Here is a 16167-nt window from a genome sequence, read left to right as displayed (position 1 = left end):
GACAATGAAGAAGAAATGCCTGCGTGATGCTGAACTCGATCCTAGACCAGAGAAAAAAATTATACAAAGGACATCATTGGGATGATCAGTGAAATTTGAATGGAATCTGTATGTTAAATAAAGTACTGAATCAGTGTTCAATTTACTGGTTTTGATTATGTTCTCATTTCTGGTGATACAGGCCAGTATCCCTGTTTTTAGGAAACACACGCTGAAGTATTTATGAGGAAAGGGGCATTGTCTGTAAATTGCTCTTAAAGAGTTCAGAAACAACAACAACAACAACAACAACAACGATGTCTTCTATATGGAAAGAAAAATTGTAATGTGATAAAATGTTGATAATTAGTGTCATTGGTGGATTATAGGATTTAGGCATACAGGAATTTTTTATACTATTCTTGGCATTTTTCTGTAAATTCGAAATGATTAAAAACCAAATTAAAAAACAAAACAAAACAAACCACCCTCCAATCCTATCGCCATAGGTGCTACGGATGAGATCTTCGATAAGCCATAAAATCTATCAGAAAGTAGCTATTAATACTATCACGGGATCATTCTTAAGTGGTAGAGAAACTTACTAAACACAGGAAGAGCTTTGTGCAAATGCAGAGCGGGAGGAGAGCCTGGGATCCCTCCCTTCTGGACCCCCAGGGTCCCCAAGCCCCCAAATGAAAGCGTAGGGGGTTGAGGAGACACGTCGCAGGAGTACCGGGTGGAGGCCAGAGGCGATTAAAGGCGTCAAATTGGGGACTCTCCACACCTGAGCGGGCGCCAACTAACCAGATCGAGCCCGTGGAAGTGAGGAAGTGGTGCGAGGCCTTCAGCCCCGGACTCTCCCACCCCCTGCCGGGCGACCTCTCCTCTCCCTGAAGGTGGACCTGAAACTCCAGCACCTCGACCTCTGGGCCAGCCTCCATGGCCAGGTTCCGGGCTTGCTGGACTGGGACATGGGCAACGAGTCGTTCCTGGCCTTCACCACGGCGCACCTGCCCCTGGCCGAGCAGAACCGTGAGTGCGTGGGGGGCGGGAGGCGTGGGGGAGGGGCGTGGTGGGCGCCCGGGTGGGGTGTTCGCGGGGCTCCCGGCCCCTTGGCCCCCAGCCCACCCCCCACCTTCGGCCCCGCGGACTAGCTGGGCGCCCGAGTGCGGTTTCGGGATCCGCGCCCCCCCTCCCCCCACCGCGGCCGAGCGGGAGCCCCTCCGTGCCCCACCCCCACCGGGGCCATGGCGACGCTGGCCTCGACCCAGAGCCCCCAGGAAGTGGGTCCCGCCACAGCACACCGCCTGCCACCTCCACCCCCACCGTCCGCTGCGTCCCAGAACCTTCTAGGCCTCACCTCGGCCCTTTTCCCATGGTGCCTACCGCCATTTGGCGCGCCACGAACATTTTACTCGTTCTGTTTTTAAAATGTTACCGGTTTTGTTCGAGGCTGTACCCCCACCCCCACCCCCGTTAGTACATTGGCTGACACCTAGAGGTGCTCGATTTTTGCCGAACGGATGGTTGACCGTTATGGTCTTTTAAAAAAATGATTTTTTTCTTTGGACCTCAAAGGCAGAGGCAAAGACGATCCCCTCCTACGGTCGGTCGTGGTATATTATTGCCATCTGGTCAGGCAAGGTCCTTGGATTAACCCCTTACCCCCACTTCAGTGCACTCACCTCCACCCCTACCCTGCCTTCCATCACCTCGCACACTCCCTTGTAACTACCCTAAGTGAGTTAATGTCTTTAGATAGGTTTATCTTTGAAAACGATTTAACGTTATTTTATGTTTATAGATGACCTTCATTTACTTAATGCTCATTGCTTTTTTGTGCCTCCTCGCATTGTTTTTGAGAGCTACTCGGGTTGCTACGTGAAGGTCTGGTTCATTATTTCTGATGGCTGGGTGGTATTCTGTTATCTGCATATACTACCTTTTGCATGGACCTTGCTGATGGAGACCGGGATCGCCTCCAGCTCTCTGCCACCATAAGTAATGCTAAGGAATTCCTGTATCTTCGTTGATTAACAAATATTTATTGAGCACTTGTAATTTGCTAGGCAATGTTCTAGACACCCGTGGTACATAATGAACAGAACAGACAATATACATGGAGCCTACGTTCCACCGGGGGCAGACAATCCACATAAAAAATATATCTATAGTATGAGGTGATAACTGAGATGGGGGAGAAAGGATACAGTAAGAGGGCTCAGGAATGTGGGGAGGTGGTGACAGCCACGGTTTTAAATAGGGTCGTCAGGTTGGGCTTCCTTGGGAACATAACCTTGGAGCAGAGAGTTGAAGGGTATTTAGAGGAAAAATTTACCAGGCAGAAGAAATAGCCAGGGCGAAAGTCCTAAGGAAGGAATATGTCTGGAGTGCTGGAGGCGCGGGAAAGAGGCCAGTGAAGCTGGATGAAAGGAAATACGGAGGGAAGTTCAGAGCATGTGGAGCAGAGATCAGGACAAGCCCATCTTCCACTCTAAGGACTTTGGGGTTGACTTTGAGGTTGAAAGGTTTTGAGCAGTGGAGTGCCATGATTCAGGCTCCCCAAGTGTGTGACCCATGTAGTTGCTTCCTCTGCTGGAGGAATAGTTTCTATCTATTATAGGATATATAGGAGGATAATTTCTGTAGGATATATAGGAGGATAATTTCTAACTTGAGATAATTTTCATTTTAGAACAAGGAACCCCTCATTTTCACTTTGCACTGGGCTCTGCAAGTTAGGTAACCCAATCCTGCGTGATCTATACTTTGAAAAGATCGCTTTGGCTGCTGTGTTGAGGGTACGTTGTAAACGTAGAAGAAGCCAGCAGACTAGAAGGCCACTACTGTAATCCAGACCAGAGATGGTGGTAGGCTGGACCCTTAGGGTGGTGGCAGAGAAGGCAGAACCTGCTGGGTTGGCTGATGGATCGGATGTGGAGTGTATGAAGGAGAGAGGATGACTCCTCCAAAGTTTTTGGCTGATCCGGTGAAAGGATGGAGTACTGAGATGGGGGAAGCTTCTGGTCGGACAGAGAGAAAGATCAGGAATTCTGTTCGGGACCTGCTGAGTTTGAGGATACTTTTTAGATTTCCAAGCAAAAATGTTGAGTGAGCAGGTAGATGTGTAAGTCTGGAGTACTGGAGAGAGGTTTATTTTGAGAGTCTTTGGTATGTGGGTGGCGTTTAAAGGATGAGAAGCGAGAAGAGAGAGAAGGACCAAACATGAGCCCTGGGGACATTCCATTGTAAAGATACCGGAGAGAAGAGAGATAACCAGCCCAAACTAAGGAAAGGACCATTGAGAATCAAAACCAAGAAACCGTGGTTTCCTGGAAACAAGTGAAAAAAGTGTGTCATGGAAGGACTGGTCAGATGAGAGGACTGCCCCTGTGAGGTCAGGTGGGAGGTACACGGACAATTTGGTTTAGCAAAGCAGACGTCATTGGTGACCATGATGATGGTGGGGCGGTGGAGACGAAAGCCTGATTGGCAAGGGCTTAAGGGTGGAAGGAGGGGAAGTGGGGTCCGAAAGAACAGGTAGTTCTTTTGAGGAGTTCTTCCTCAAAAGAAAGCAAAAACATAGGGCAGTGGCCTGGCACAGAAAACCAGGGCAAAAGGTCTTCTCAATAAGATGAGAGAATTAACATCATATTTGAATGCTAATAAGAATGATCCACCAGTAAATACACACACACACAAATAACAGGAAATAGAGGAGTGGTTGGTTGGAACATTATCCCTGAGAAGGCTCAAGAGCATCTGTGCCAGGGAGGGAGGGAGGGAAACAGAGCCACTATGCTCTGATCTCCCTGAGATCACCAACCTGTTGATGTCACCCTTTTTTTTTCTGCTCTCGAGCCCTGGGTGTTTTTCCTTCTTTAACCAACCTGTAATCCCGTGGTCAAACATGCTCTCCATCGATTCCTTTGACCCTCTCTGGCTTTGGAGCACTCGCTTGGCCAAACCACCACCCCGATTAAAGCCAGCTCTACCAAAGAGTACTCCAAAGCCATAGACCAACGGATTGGTGATATCATGGTATCCAAGGATAGTTGGAGTGGGGAGAGTTAGCTGGAAAGATAGGTGAAGTATGTTTTTTTTAATTTGTTTATTAAATCGGGGCACCTGGGTGGCTCAGTCTGTGAAGCGGCCGATTTTTTATTTTGCCTCGGGTCATGATCTCACAGTTTGTGAGTTCGAGCCCTGCATGAGCTCGGTGCTGACAGTGCAGAGCCTGCTTGGGATTCTCTCACTCTCCTCTCTCTCTCTCCCCCTACCCCACTTGCTCTCTCTCTCTCTCTCTCAAATAAATAAACTTAAGATTTTTAATTTGTTTGTGAAATCAGTTAATCAATGTCTACACCCAACTGATCGTACCAGAGAAGATTAGCATATAAGTTCCCCTACTGACTTGAATAGACACACGCAGGAGTAGACCTTGGTGTCTTGAATCAGCCCTTCACTGTGATAGCACCAGCTGCTGTTCAGATCTGGAGTCTGAGAAAGGATTCTCTTCTAGTTCCCTGCATCTTTGCCAACACTTGGGATTACCTGTTTTCATACTTGTCAGTATGATGTAAAGTGTTATCTCATTATTTTATTGTGTTCTTGTTACTAGTATGGCCAAGAACATCTTGTTAGTAATTCAGGTATCCCTTCCTTATGAATACTGATTCGTGTCTTTTGCCCACTTATAGGTTTGTGTTAGCTTCTGCAAGTCAGTAAGTGAAAGATTGGTAGAGAGCTGAGAACTTCAGGAGTTGAAATGTTCTTTTCTGGCTTTTTTTGTTGTCTATTGATTTTTTTGTTGTTCGTGGTTTTACTCTGCAGAACATTTTAATTTTTATGTATCATATTTACATAAAATGTATAGATTAATTTGAGGGTAATTGGTATCTTTTAATACGTATTATGTCTTCATTTATTCAAGGCTTTCATGTCCTTAAATAGTGACTGCATCTTCTTCCCATGAAGGTCTAGTTCGTTCTTTGATGGGTTAACTCCTGATTACTTTATACTTTTGGTTGCTACTGCAAACAGTACCTTTTTTAAAAAACTTAATTTATTTTTTAAATTTACATCCAAGTTAGTTAGCATGTAGTGCAACGATGATTTCAGGAGCAGATTCCTTAGTGCCCCTACCCATTTAGCCCATCTCCCCTCCCACAACACCTCCAGTAACTCTCTGTTCTCCATATTTAAGAATCTCTTATGTTTTGTCCCCTTCCCTGTTTTTATATTATTTTTGCTTCCCTTCCCTTATGTTCATCTGTTTTGTCTCTTAAAGTCCTCATATGAGTAAAGTCATATGATATTTGTCTTTCTCTGACTAATTTCGCTTAGCATAATACCCTCTAGTTCCATCCATCTGGTTGCAAATGGCAAGAATTCATTCTTTTTGATTTCTGAGTAATACTCCATTGTGTGTATGTGTGTGTGTGTGTGTGTGTGTGTGTGTGTGTATATATATATGTATATATATATATATATATATATATATATACACACCACGTTTTTATCCATTCATCCATTGATGGACATTTGGGCTCTTTCCATACTTTGGCTATTGATAGTGTTGCTATAAACATTGGGGTGCATGTGTCCCTTCAAAACAGCACACCCGTATCCCTTGGATAAATGCTTAGTAGTGCAATTTCTGGGTCTTGGATAGTTCTATTTTTAATTTTTTGAGGAACCTCCATACTGTTTTCCAGGGTGGCTGCACCAGCTTGCATTCCCACCACCAGTGCAAAAGAGATCCTCTTTCTCCGTCCTCGCCAACATCTGTTGTTGCCTGAGTTGTTCATGTGAGACATTCTGACAGGTGTGAGGTGGTATCTCATTGTGGTTTCGATTTGTATTTCCCTGATGATGAGTGATATTGAGCATTTTTTTCACGTGTCGGTTGGCCATCTGGATGTCTTCTTTGGAGAAGTGTCTATTCATGTCTTTTGCCCATTTCTTCACTGGATGATTTGTTTTTTAGGTGTTGAGTTTGATAAGTTCTTTACAGATTTAGGATACTAACCCTTTATCTGATATGTCGTTTGCAAATACCTTCTCCCATTCTATCGGTTACCTTTTAGTTTTGCTGATGGTTTCCTTAGCTGTGCAGAAGCTTTTTATTTTGATGAGGTCCCAATATTCATTTTTGCTTTTGTTTCCCTTGCCTCTGGAGATGGGCTGAGCAAGAAGCTGCTGTGGCCAAGGCCAAAGAGGTTTTTGCCTGCTTTCTCCTCGAGGATTTTGATGGCTTCCTCTCTTACATTTAGGTCTTTCATCCATTTTGAGTTTGTTTTTGTGTCTGGTGTAAGAAAGTGGTCCAGGTTCATTTCTCTGCATGTCGCTGTCCAGTTTTCCCAGCACCACTTGCTGAAGAGACTGTCTTTATTCCATTGGATATTCTTTCCTGCTTTGTCAAAGATCAGTTGGCCATACGTTTGTGGGTCCATTTCTGGGTTCTCTATTCCATTGATCTGAGTGTCTGTTTTTGTGCTAGTACCATACTGTCTTGATGATTACAGCTTCGTAATACAGCTTGAAGTCTGGGATTGTGATGCTTCCTGCTTTGGTTTTCTTTTTCAAGATTGCTTTGACTATTTGGGGTCTTTTCTGGTCCCATACAAATTTTAGGATTGTTTGCTCTAGTTCTGTGAAGAATGCTGGTGTTATTTTGATAGGTATTGCATTCAATGTATAGATTGCTGTGGGTAGTATTGACATTTTAACAATATTTGTTCTTCGTATCCAGGAGTATGGGATATTTTTTCTTTGTGTGCGTGTGTGTGTGTGTGTGTGTCTTCTTCCATTTCTTTCATAAGCTTTCTATAGTTTTCAGTGTACAAACAGTACCTTCTTTAAAAAAAATTTTTTATATGGGAATGCAAGCTGGTGCAGCCACTCTAGAAAACAGTATGGAGGTTCCTCAAAAAACTAAAAATAGAACTACTCTACGACCCAGCAATGGCACTAGTAAGTATTTATCCAAGGGATACAGGTGTGCTGTTTCGAAGGGACATATGCACCCCAATGTTTATAGCAGCACTATCAACAATAGCCAAATGTCCATCAATAGATGAAAGGATAAAGAAGATGTGGTGTGTGTGTATATATATATATATACACACACACATACATACACACACACAATGGAGTATTACTCAGCAATCAAAAAGAATGAAATCTTGCCATTTGCAACTACCTGGATGGAACTGCTGGAGGGTATTACGCTAAGTGAAATTAGTCAGGGAAAGACAAATATCATGACTTTACTCATATGAGGACTTTAAGAGACAAAACAGATGAACATAAGGGAAGGGAAGCAAAAATAATATAAAAACAGGGAGGGGGACAAAACATAAGAGATTCTTAAATACGGAGAACAGAGGGTTGCTGGAGGGGGTGTGGGAGGGGGGATGGGCTAAAAGGGTAAGGGGCACTAAGGAATCTGCTCCTGAAATCATTGTTGCACTATATGCTAACTAATTTGGATGTAAATATAAAAATAAATAAATTAAATTTAATTAAAACAATTTTTTTTTATTTTTTCCAGTTTCTTCATGCAGCTATGGAGGAACAGCGATTAGTATTTGTTCTTATATCCAGAAACTTTCTAGGCTCTTGTCGGTTCTGATAATTTGTCTATTGATTTTGTATGGTTTCTGTCTTAACATTTTCTTCTATAAATAATGCTAGTTTTGCCTTTTTCTTTCTGACTTTATATCTGTTTCTTTCTGACTTTACATCTCTTTCTACTTTTTCCTCTTTTCAATACTATGTTGGACATTATTATTAATGTAATGGGCATTCTTTCTAATTACTGAGCTCTCTAATAAATATATCATCATTTTCCAGACAAAAACCTAGATTCAGCTGCAGTATGATGACACCCAAGGAGTCCTTTTGGAGGGGGGCGGGTGAGGTGGAAATAGTTGCCACTAACCCCCAAGGAGCCAGCATAGGGCCAAGCAGATAGCTCTAATATACACTCGATTTACTCTTTTTCTTTTTTTTTTTTTTAACTGTTCCTTTTTATTTTTTAGTATTTCATGGTACAGAGGGACCACAGTTTGTTTACAGTTCACCCACTGGAGGACATCTGGGTCACTTCTGGTTTTTGGCTAATACGATTAAAGCTGCTCTGAACATTATCATGCAGATATTTTTTTAATTTTCACAAATGATTTTATAATTTTTTAAATATAATTTATTGTCAAATTGGCGAACATACAGTGTGTAAAGTGTGCTCTTGGTTTTGGGTGTAGATTCCCCTGGTTTTTCACTTACATACAACACCCAGTGCTCATCCCAACAAGCGCCCTCCTCAATGCCCATCACCCATTTTCCCGTCTCCCCCAGCCCCCCATCAACCCTCAGATTGTTCTCTGTATTTAAGAGTCGCTTGTGGTTTGCCTCCCTCCGTTTATAACTATTTTTTCCCCCTCCCCTCCCCCATGGTCTTCCGTTAAGTTTCTCCAGATCCACATATGAGTGAAAACATATGATTTACTCTTAGCCCACCACGTATTCATTCATCCAGTTAAGCTGAGCTCCTCCAGGTTAAGCTGAGCTCCTCCCATGTGCCAGGCAGTGAAAAAGACAGTCCTGGTGATTGGCTCTAAGCAAAGTAATTAGGATAAAATGTGTGTTAGGGAAGTGTTTGGACAGGCAGAGAAGGCCTGCTTTAGAAAGATGTTTCAACAGAGACATGATGAGTGAATAGCAATTAACTAGGGCAGCGGGAAGAGAGAAGAGTGTATCTGGCAAAGACACAATAGTTTGTGGGGAGGCCCGGGATCTAGAGTGTGGTCTGTTGGAGACCTGGAGAGCCTGGGAGGAATGACCCAACACTGATGAGGAGCCAGGGCCTTGCAGACTGTCCCAGTAAACTTCAGTTTGGCCCAAGGGTCATAGAAAGCCATCAAAAGTGTTTAAGCAGAAAGGTGACGGGATTGCATTAATATTTTAGGAAGATGCTCCAGCTGCAGGGGGACTAAGTTGGAGAAAAGCAGATAAACAGACCATTCGGGTTATGGCTGGACTTGGGGATTGACTGGGTGTGGCTGGATGGGAAAGAGAAGGCAAGAACACTTCCGCGTTCCTGACCCAAGCCACTTCGGTTAGATGGTGGTGCCACTTGCGGAGACGAATACAGGAGCGAGAGCAGGAAGGTGGAGTTTAGTTGCAGGAATGTGGAGTCTGAAGTACCTGCGGGTTATGCAAGGAAAGATCTCCAAGGCCCAGTGGTACTTACAGGCAAGCAGAGGAGTCTGGGCTGGAGGTACGGATTTGGAAGCCCTACGTTGATAGATAGTGGCTGAGGCCACAGGCATTCATGAATTGGCTCCGGGACAGTGTATGTGGCACGAGGTCAGAGAAGTCGAATATGGTGTCATAACGCCCCAGGGAGGGCCCACAGCCACATGGTCCAGGACCCTGGGGCCACAGCGGGAATACTAGGACATTTTGACCCTCTTCTTTCTTTTTGCCAGTTGCCAGGTATAGACTTCGAATAGTTGAACCACCAAGAGTACCTGTGGGAAAAACGCCCAACTCTGATAAAGATGGTGAGTAGGGGGTAGTGGGTTCTCTGGCATGGTCACGCGGCCTGGGCCGGACCCCAAAGCCAGTGAGCTGTGGCGCACAGTCTCCTTTTTCTCTACACAGGCCCAGCTCTTGAGCCCAACCTGTGGATGTGGGTAAACCCCAACATCGTGTATCCCCCCGGAAAGCTGGAGGTCCCAGAACCTCATAAGGGAGAGGATCTCCCAGGCACACTCCCCTCCCCTCAGCCAGCCCCCAAAGAGGAAGACTTTGCCAGCTGCTCAGAAGCCACGGCGGTGGAGTCACTGCCACCATCCTCGCCCTCCAGCGAGCAGTCTCCCCCTCAGAAGCGGTTTGCCTCTTCCCCCAGCACCTGGGAGGTAGGAGTTTCTGGGGTCCTGGGCTGGACTTGGGCTGTAGGCAGGGAGGGTGCAGGGATGATGCGATCAGAGAGGGATCCTTAGGGACCACCGAGGGTTAACAGGTTCAGAAATAGGCTGTGCCCTTGGGTTGGGGAGAAGCCCCGAGGAGGGCCCCCTACCACTCCCCCTCCCTGCCACTGCACCCCTGGAGTAGAGGCGGTGGGGTTAGGACCAGTTCCTACTCTGTGCTCCTCTAGCTCACAGAAGAGGAGGAGGCTGAGGACCAGGATGACAGCTCCTCTGTGGCTCTCCCGTCCCCTCACAAAAGGGCCCCCCTCCAAAGTCGGAGGTTTCGGCAAGCCAGCAGCCAAGAGGGGAGGCTCTGGTCCCGGCCCCCTCTCAATTACTTCCACCTCATTGCACTGGCATTAAGAAACAGTGCCCCCTGTGGCCTCAACGTGCAACAGATCTACAGTTTCACTCGGTAGGTGCCCCGGGGCGGGGGGGGGCCCTGTAAGGACGGGACGGGAGGGGGTCAGGGCCCTCGGACTGACACCTTCCAAGCTGCCCCTGGCCCTGGGCTGCTGCCTCAGTTCCCCCATCTGGGTCTGAAAGGATAAGTGTGTTCCCAGGCCTCCTTCCCCAGTCACTGGTACTGCGCTGTCCCCAGGTGGGTGTCCACGTACCCTGCGTTAGGGAAGACCTCCACCTCCACCCCCTTTCACGTCTAGAAAACCCTAACCGTTTTACGTCTTAGTCCCTTAAAACGTAAATTCGCCTGGGTCAGAAATTCTCCCATCCTCCCTGTCAAGATGATCCAGTAGAAAATCTGGTTCCGCCAGCAGTTTCTCACATGCTTTCCCTTTGGCTAGACTGCCTGGCACAGGTCCCCGCACGCCCAGGGGAGCAGGGGGGCACCCGGCTGAGAAGGGATGTGCGTTTAGCTTCGACAGTCGCCTACACGTGAGCGTGAGGGGTTTCTCAGACCCTTTCCCTCTAGCAGGAGAGTCTCAGAATATTAATCCACAAGCGGCATCCTTCCTTGACCAGGATTCCTCTTACAGGCATGGGTTGGCCTGATTCTGGTCCGTTCACGTCACAAGTCACAGTCATGAGCCCTCAGAGGGAAGCAGGACAAAATGAGTCTCGGAACGGGAGCAGTAAACTGGGTTTAAAAGACGAGGGTTTGCGGGGTGCCTCGGGTGGCTCAGTCAGTTGAGCGTCTGGCTCTTGATTTCGGCTCAGGTCGTGATCCCGGGGGCTTGGGGGTCAAGCCCCACGTTGGGCTCCATGCTCAGCATGGAACCTGCTCGGGATTCTCTCTCTCCCTCTGCCCCTGTCCCCTGCTCGCTCTCTCGCCCTCTCTAGAATTAAAAAAAAAAATGAGGGTTGGCACAAGCAACACACCGGGTCGGGCTTTGCCGCGTGCTCCGTCAGCAGAGAGCTGTTCCAGGCCACCGTCCACCTTGACAGAGGGGCCGAGGCTCCTGGCGCCTGGGGGACAGCCGTCTCGAGACGGGGCGTCTCCCGAAGACAGCGTATCTTTCCTCACCGTTCCCCCCTGTCCGCAGACAGCATTTCCCCTTTTTCCGGACGGCCCCGGAAGGCTGGAAGAATACCGTCCGTCACAATCTCTGTTTCCGAGACAGCTTTGAGAAAGTGCCGGCCAGCGTGCAGGGTGGCGCGGGCACACGGCCCCGCTCCTGCCTCTGGAAGTTAACTGAGGAGGGACGCCGCCGCTTTGCAGAGGAGGCCCGCGCCTTGGCCTCCAGTCGGCTGGAGAGCATCCAGCGGTGCATGAGCCAGCCAGGTGTGAGGCCCTGGCACGCGTGGGGCCGAGGGGCACCCCCCCCCCCCCCCGCACCATCCTGACGCGAGGGGAAGGAGACCGGGTCCCACCGTGGGGGCGGGGGACACCTTCTGTAGGAAGGGGAGGGGATAGCGGTGGTCCGAGACCCTGGGCCTGCCCCGGTGGGACCCCAGCCACCCAGGCATGTACTTGAGGTCCAGGGGGTTGACGGAGGAACAGCTGAGGTGCAGCTGGCCTCACGGCCCGGCAGCCTAGGGAAAGGGTGGCGGCGCAGCGAGAGACGCACGGTATGAGCGGCGACGTGCAGAGGTTTCATTTCTTTTTCCGGAGACCGGGTGGCATTTGGGCCTTGAGGGGAAAAATAGGTCCTCTGCCGCGAGGTGGGCCAGGCTGAGGGAACGGCAGCCGCAAAGGGCAGGTAGATTCTGTTGACTCTCTTCTTTTCTTACAGATGTGATGCCCTTCCTCTTTGACCTTTAAATCCAAGAAGCAGGAGTCAGCCCATCCCTTATTAAAGTTACCTGCAGCAGCCTGGTGGTGTGTGTGTGGTCTCTGAGGGTGGGGACGGGGTGGGGGTGGAGGTGGAGGTCGACTCTCGGGCTGGAAATGGGATGCCGTTCGAGCTGACGGATGCTCCAGAGGCAATAGGGCAGGTGCCTGGCGCGCCGCCGAGCCCCTACACTTCTCTCCTCAAAGGAAGAAAACTCTCAGCCCCGCTCAGGAGCCTGGAGCAAATCCCATTTTTCTGGATTATGAGGATAGTCTCGGGAGATGCTAGCTCGTAGCGGCCAGCCCTGCCAAAGGCCCAAAGCAGCACGACCCGCGCACAGAGGGGACGTAATCAACTGGGGACAGTGGAGAGAAGCAGAAGGAAGCACATCACTTGTAGGGCTGTTGAAGGAAAGGCAAACCCTCCTAGGAGGCCAAGAAGGAGCAGTGAGAAGGGCGAGAGGAAAGACTTTGGGAAAAGGATGGTCAGGCTCAAGCCTCATCCCCCACCCCCATTTAATCGTTTTGAGCGTGGGAGGGGTGGCAGTGAGGGGTGGGAAGTTGGAGGCAAGATGGGGTACCTCCCCGTGCTGTTTGTCTCCACCATGGCTCCGCAGAGGCCACAGCACTGGTTGGATTAGGAGTCCTTAGAGACTTCGGATCCCAGCTGGGCGCTGTGGATTTCCTGGCGGCAGGGGCGGTGTCCAGGGCAGGGCCAGATGCCAGCCTTGGGTCCGAGGGGAGTACGGAGATGCCCGAGTGAGTGAGAGAGGAATGAGGCTTAAAGCCGCATCGGGATACCCCAGACATTCAGACAGTGCTTGAAGGCAATACTGAATTTCCCACAGGGCTGCAATGACCTTTCTCATTCCCTCTCCTGCTCTCCCCTCTCCCCCCAGGAGATCTGCACAGAAACAGGGCTCCACCCTCAGAACCCAGGGCTTCAGCTATCCTCAGTGCAGGAGGCAGTCTTTGACCTTGAAGAACTGACCCTTCTACCCCAGGCCATTGGCCATGAGATCAGCCAAGAAGCTGACCTGGGGTTATACCTAAGCAGAAAGTATTTGTGGCACCATTTTAAGATACACTGAAGTTTCCGGGAATGCAACTGTTATGTAAAATGAAGGATGATTGTGCTTTTTTTGGTTTGGAAGTTGACCAAGAGTTGTTTGCCATTTCAGAAAATCACTTCACTGACAGCAAAGCTGCTCTGGTATTTAAGTCACCAATACCACATGCCTGTATCAGATTGTGTTTGTGTCTGCTGCACTCACGGGGATTCTGCATGTATAAACAAATCTTTATTACATCCAGGCAGCCGATATAAAGACAAAGTATTGTCAATAGTCGTATGACTGTCAGCTCTTAAATCTGAGCTCTTCACTGTAAGTATGTACAAATTTCCAACTATCTCCTTTTCAAATACAGTTTATCCATTGAAATACAATTTCCCTTTATTTTTCTGTTCTATTGCAGTTAAAGTGTTATATTGATCTTTTCAAAATCGCATGTGTAGGTCAGTTATTAGTAAGATTCATTCCAAGGTGGTAAAGACAGTCTACAAAATGTCTGCTCTGTTCCTCGGGTGTTAAGGCTGATGGGATAGAGAACCACTGAACCAAGCAACATATAAAATAGAGTCCCTGCCCAGAGGTGCTCACCCACAGTGACACTGGTAACCAGTGAGGACAATGGAATAAATCATGTTTATGTCTACCCCCCCAAAGCCTAGCGTGGGGCCTGTTAGGCAGTAAGAATGCATTATTTGTGAGGTGCCTGGGTGGTTCAGTTGGTTAAGTGGCCAGCTTTGGCTCAGGTCATGACCTCACGGTTCATGAGTTCGAGCCCTGCATCAGGCTCTGTGCTGACAGCTCAGAGCCTGGAGCCTGCTTTGGATTCTGTGTCTCCTTCTTTCTCTGCCCCTCCCCCATTTGCACCCTGTCTGTCTGTCTGTCTCTCAAAAATAAACATTAAAAAAAATGCATGATTTGCCACTAGTGACTTCTCTAACAGGCAGATTCCATATTCTCTGGAAGCACACCTAACAGCAATGAGCTCTGTCTAGAGCTAGGGAAAAATTCTCACAGGAGGAGTTAGCCCTGGGTCTTTCCCCAGGTCTAGAAAACAATAGCTGGCACTTGTCCAGAAGCACCCAAAGCCAGCCATGCTCTGCGGGTAGCTGCTTCTGCTCCTCTGAGGCAGAGGTGGAGGCTGGGAGGTACAGAGGAGCAGCGATGGGGTGGGAAGGAAAAGTGACCTGTTCCAAGGAAAAGACAGGACAGACACATGCAGGTGCACTGTCCGTGCAGAGCCCGATGGGGTCTTGAACCCATGAACTGTGACATCATGACCTGAGCCAAAATCAAGAGTCTGACACTTAACTCACTGAGCCACCCAGGTGCCCCTATCCAGAAAGTCATTTTAGAGACTTTCTTAAAACCAGAGTCTAGAGGATAAATGGAGCTGAAATAGACCAGACACTTGGAAACCAGTTAGATTTTGTATGAATCCAAGTAAGAGAGCAAGGGAATTGAAACAAGGTATGCTCTTAGGAGTAAAAAAAAAAAAAAAAAAAAAATAGAGAACAGGCTTTAAACATCTCAGAAATCCAGGGGCACCTGGCTGGCTCAGTCAGTTAAGCAACCTGAATCTTGATTTTGGCTCAGGTCATGATCTCACGGTTCATAAGATCGAGCCCAGCATTGGGGCTATTAGCATGGACCCTGCTTGGGATTTATTCTCTCTCTCTCTCTCTCTCTCTCTCTCTCTCTCTTTCAAAATAAATAAATACAAGAAATCTCAGAGGGGTGCCTGGGTGGCTCAGGCAGTTAAGCATCCGACCTTGGCTCAGGTCATGATCTCACGGTTTGTGGGTTCAAACCCTGTCTTAGGCTCTGTGCTGACAGCCTGGAGCCTGCTTCAGATTCTGTGTCTCCCTCTTTTACTTCCCCTCCTCCACTCACGCTCTCTCTCTCTCTCGCTCTCTCTCAAACATTAAAAAAAATAACAAAAAATAAAAAGAAATCTCAGAAACCCAAGAAGACAACTTGGGTGGGGTGGATATGGGGACTGACTAAAAGCAAGTGTCAAGATAACCCTCCCCCAAACTCCAGGCTTTAGCTTGGCTGTATTCAGTGGAAGCATGATAATAGGGGATGTTCTGAAGTGGAAGACGTTGAGTTCCATTTCACACAAGTCAAGTTCGGTGGGCAACTGAATGAACACTCGGTAGTGGAGAACTTTAGGGAGACGGCTTCGAAAGCAAAATTGCAGAGGGCTAAGAAGGTAGAAGTCGAAGCGATGTAGACTAAGTAGCTTTGGAACAAATGAGGAAAACAGATGACTGGGTTGATCTGCACTTGGGGTTTGATGAAATGAAGTTTTGGAAGGTCAAGTGAAGTAACAGGTTGCCATAAAAGTATGGTAGAAATAGTCCTGGGATCCGGTGGGTAGAGCAAAGCCAAGGACCGAAGACCTAGACCAGTAATTTTCAAACTTGCTTGATCATCGGGATCACCTGAAGGACTCATTCAACTGAAGCTTTCTGGGCCCCGCTCCAGAGTTTCTGATTCAGTACATCTGTGATGGGCCCAAGAATTTTCATTTCTAACAAGCTGACAGGCTCTACTGTTGCTGACCCGGAGGCCACACTTTGAAAACCTAGACCAAAGTCGCTGGTAGATACTGAATAGTTTTCTGAGTGAACTGATTAGAGCGCTCATCTTCAAGAATGGAAGATGGTGGTCGGGATATAACTGCAGAATTTGAATTCAGAGAAGGAGCAATTTGGGGCAGACAAGATTCAGGATGGACCCTCCCAGGGAAATGATGGGAGGTCAAGGAATCGAGTGTTGTGGGGTCTTCAAAATGAGTCACATCTGTCAGAGCCCTGAATCTAAAGGGGAGCTCAAAGAGGAAGTCAAGATCTGAAGGGGAGTCTGGCTACTTTCTGGGCCTGAATTATGTATAGTTAACTGA

General features: G+C 47.9%; 1 protein-coding gene across 4 annotated transcripts; it reads left to right on the top strand.

The window, feature by feature from the left end:
* The first annotated feature begins 360 nt into the window (after window positions 1-360).
* On the top strand, window positions 361-12231 carry FOXR1 (forkhead box R1). Of its 4 annotated transcripts, none has more exons than XM_060604946.3 (6): window positions 361-1014; window positions 9477-9551; window positions 9652-9908; window positions 10148-10374; window positions 11462-11700; window positions 12152-12231. In XM_060604946.3, the coding sequence occupies exons 1-6, from the start codon at window positions 954-956 to the stop codon at window positions 12178-12180; spliced, it is 888 nt and encodes a 295-aa protein (XP_060460929.1). In that variant the 5' UTR covers window positions 361-953; the 3' UTR covers window positions 12181-12231. The 4 variants fall into 4 exon arrangements, with proteins under 4 accessions (XP_060460929.1, XP_060460926.2, XP_081646314.1 ...); XM_060604943.2 differs by lacking the exon at window positions 361-1014 and adding an exon at window positions 1457-1722; XM_081790188.1 differs by lacking the exon at window positions 361-1014 and adding an exon at window positions 9074-9265 and having other exon boundaries at window positions 11540-11700.
* Window positions 12232-16167: the final 3936 nt, after the last annotated feature.

This window comes from Panthera onca, chromosome D1 (genome assembly GCF_046562875.1).
Source record: "Panthera onca isolate mPanOnc1 chromosome D1, mPanOnc1 haplotype 2, whole genome shotgun sequence".
Classification (NCBI taxonomy): Eukaryota; Metazoa; Chordata; class Mammalia; order Carnivora; family Felidae; genus Panthera; species Panthera onca.
The sequence above is the reverse complement of the archived record's forward strand: the minus strand, read 5'-3'. Positions and strand labels throughout refer to the sequence as shown.

What these genes read in the sequence shown, in the direction of transcription:
- FOXR1 (XM_060604944.1), top strand. Translation starts at nt 9,109, where the DNA reads ATGGTGGTGCCACTTGCGGAGACGAATACAGGAGCGAGAGCAGGAAGG. An exon ending in CTTCCCCCAGCACCTGGGAG is followed by an intron (nt 9,909 to 10,147) that starts GTAGGAGTTTCT and finishes GTGCTCCTCTAG; the next exon opens with CTCACAGAAGAGGAGGAGGC. An exon ending in GCGGTGCATGAGCCAGCCAG is followed by an intron (nt 11,701 to 12,151) that starts GTGTGAGGCCCT and finishes CTTTTCTTACAG; the next exon opens with ATGTGATGCCCTTCCTCTTT.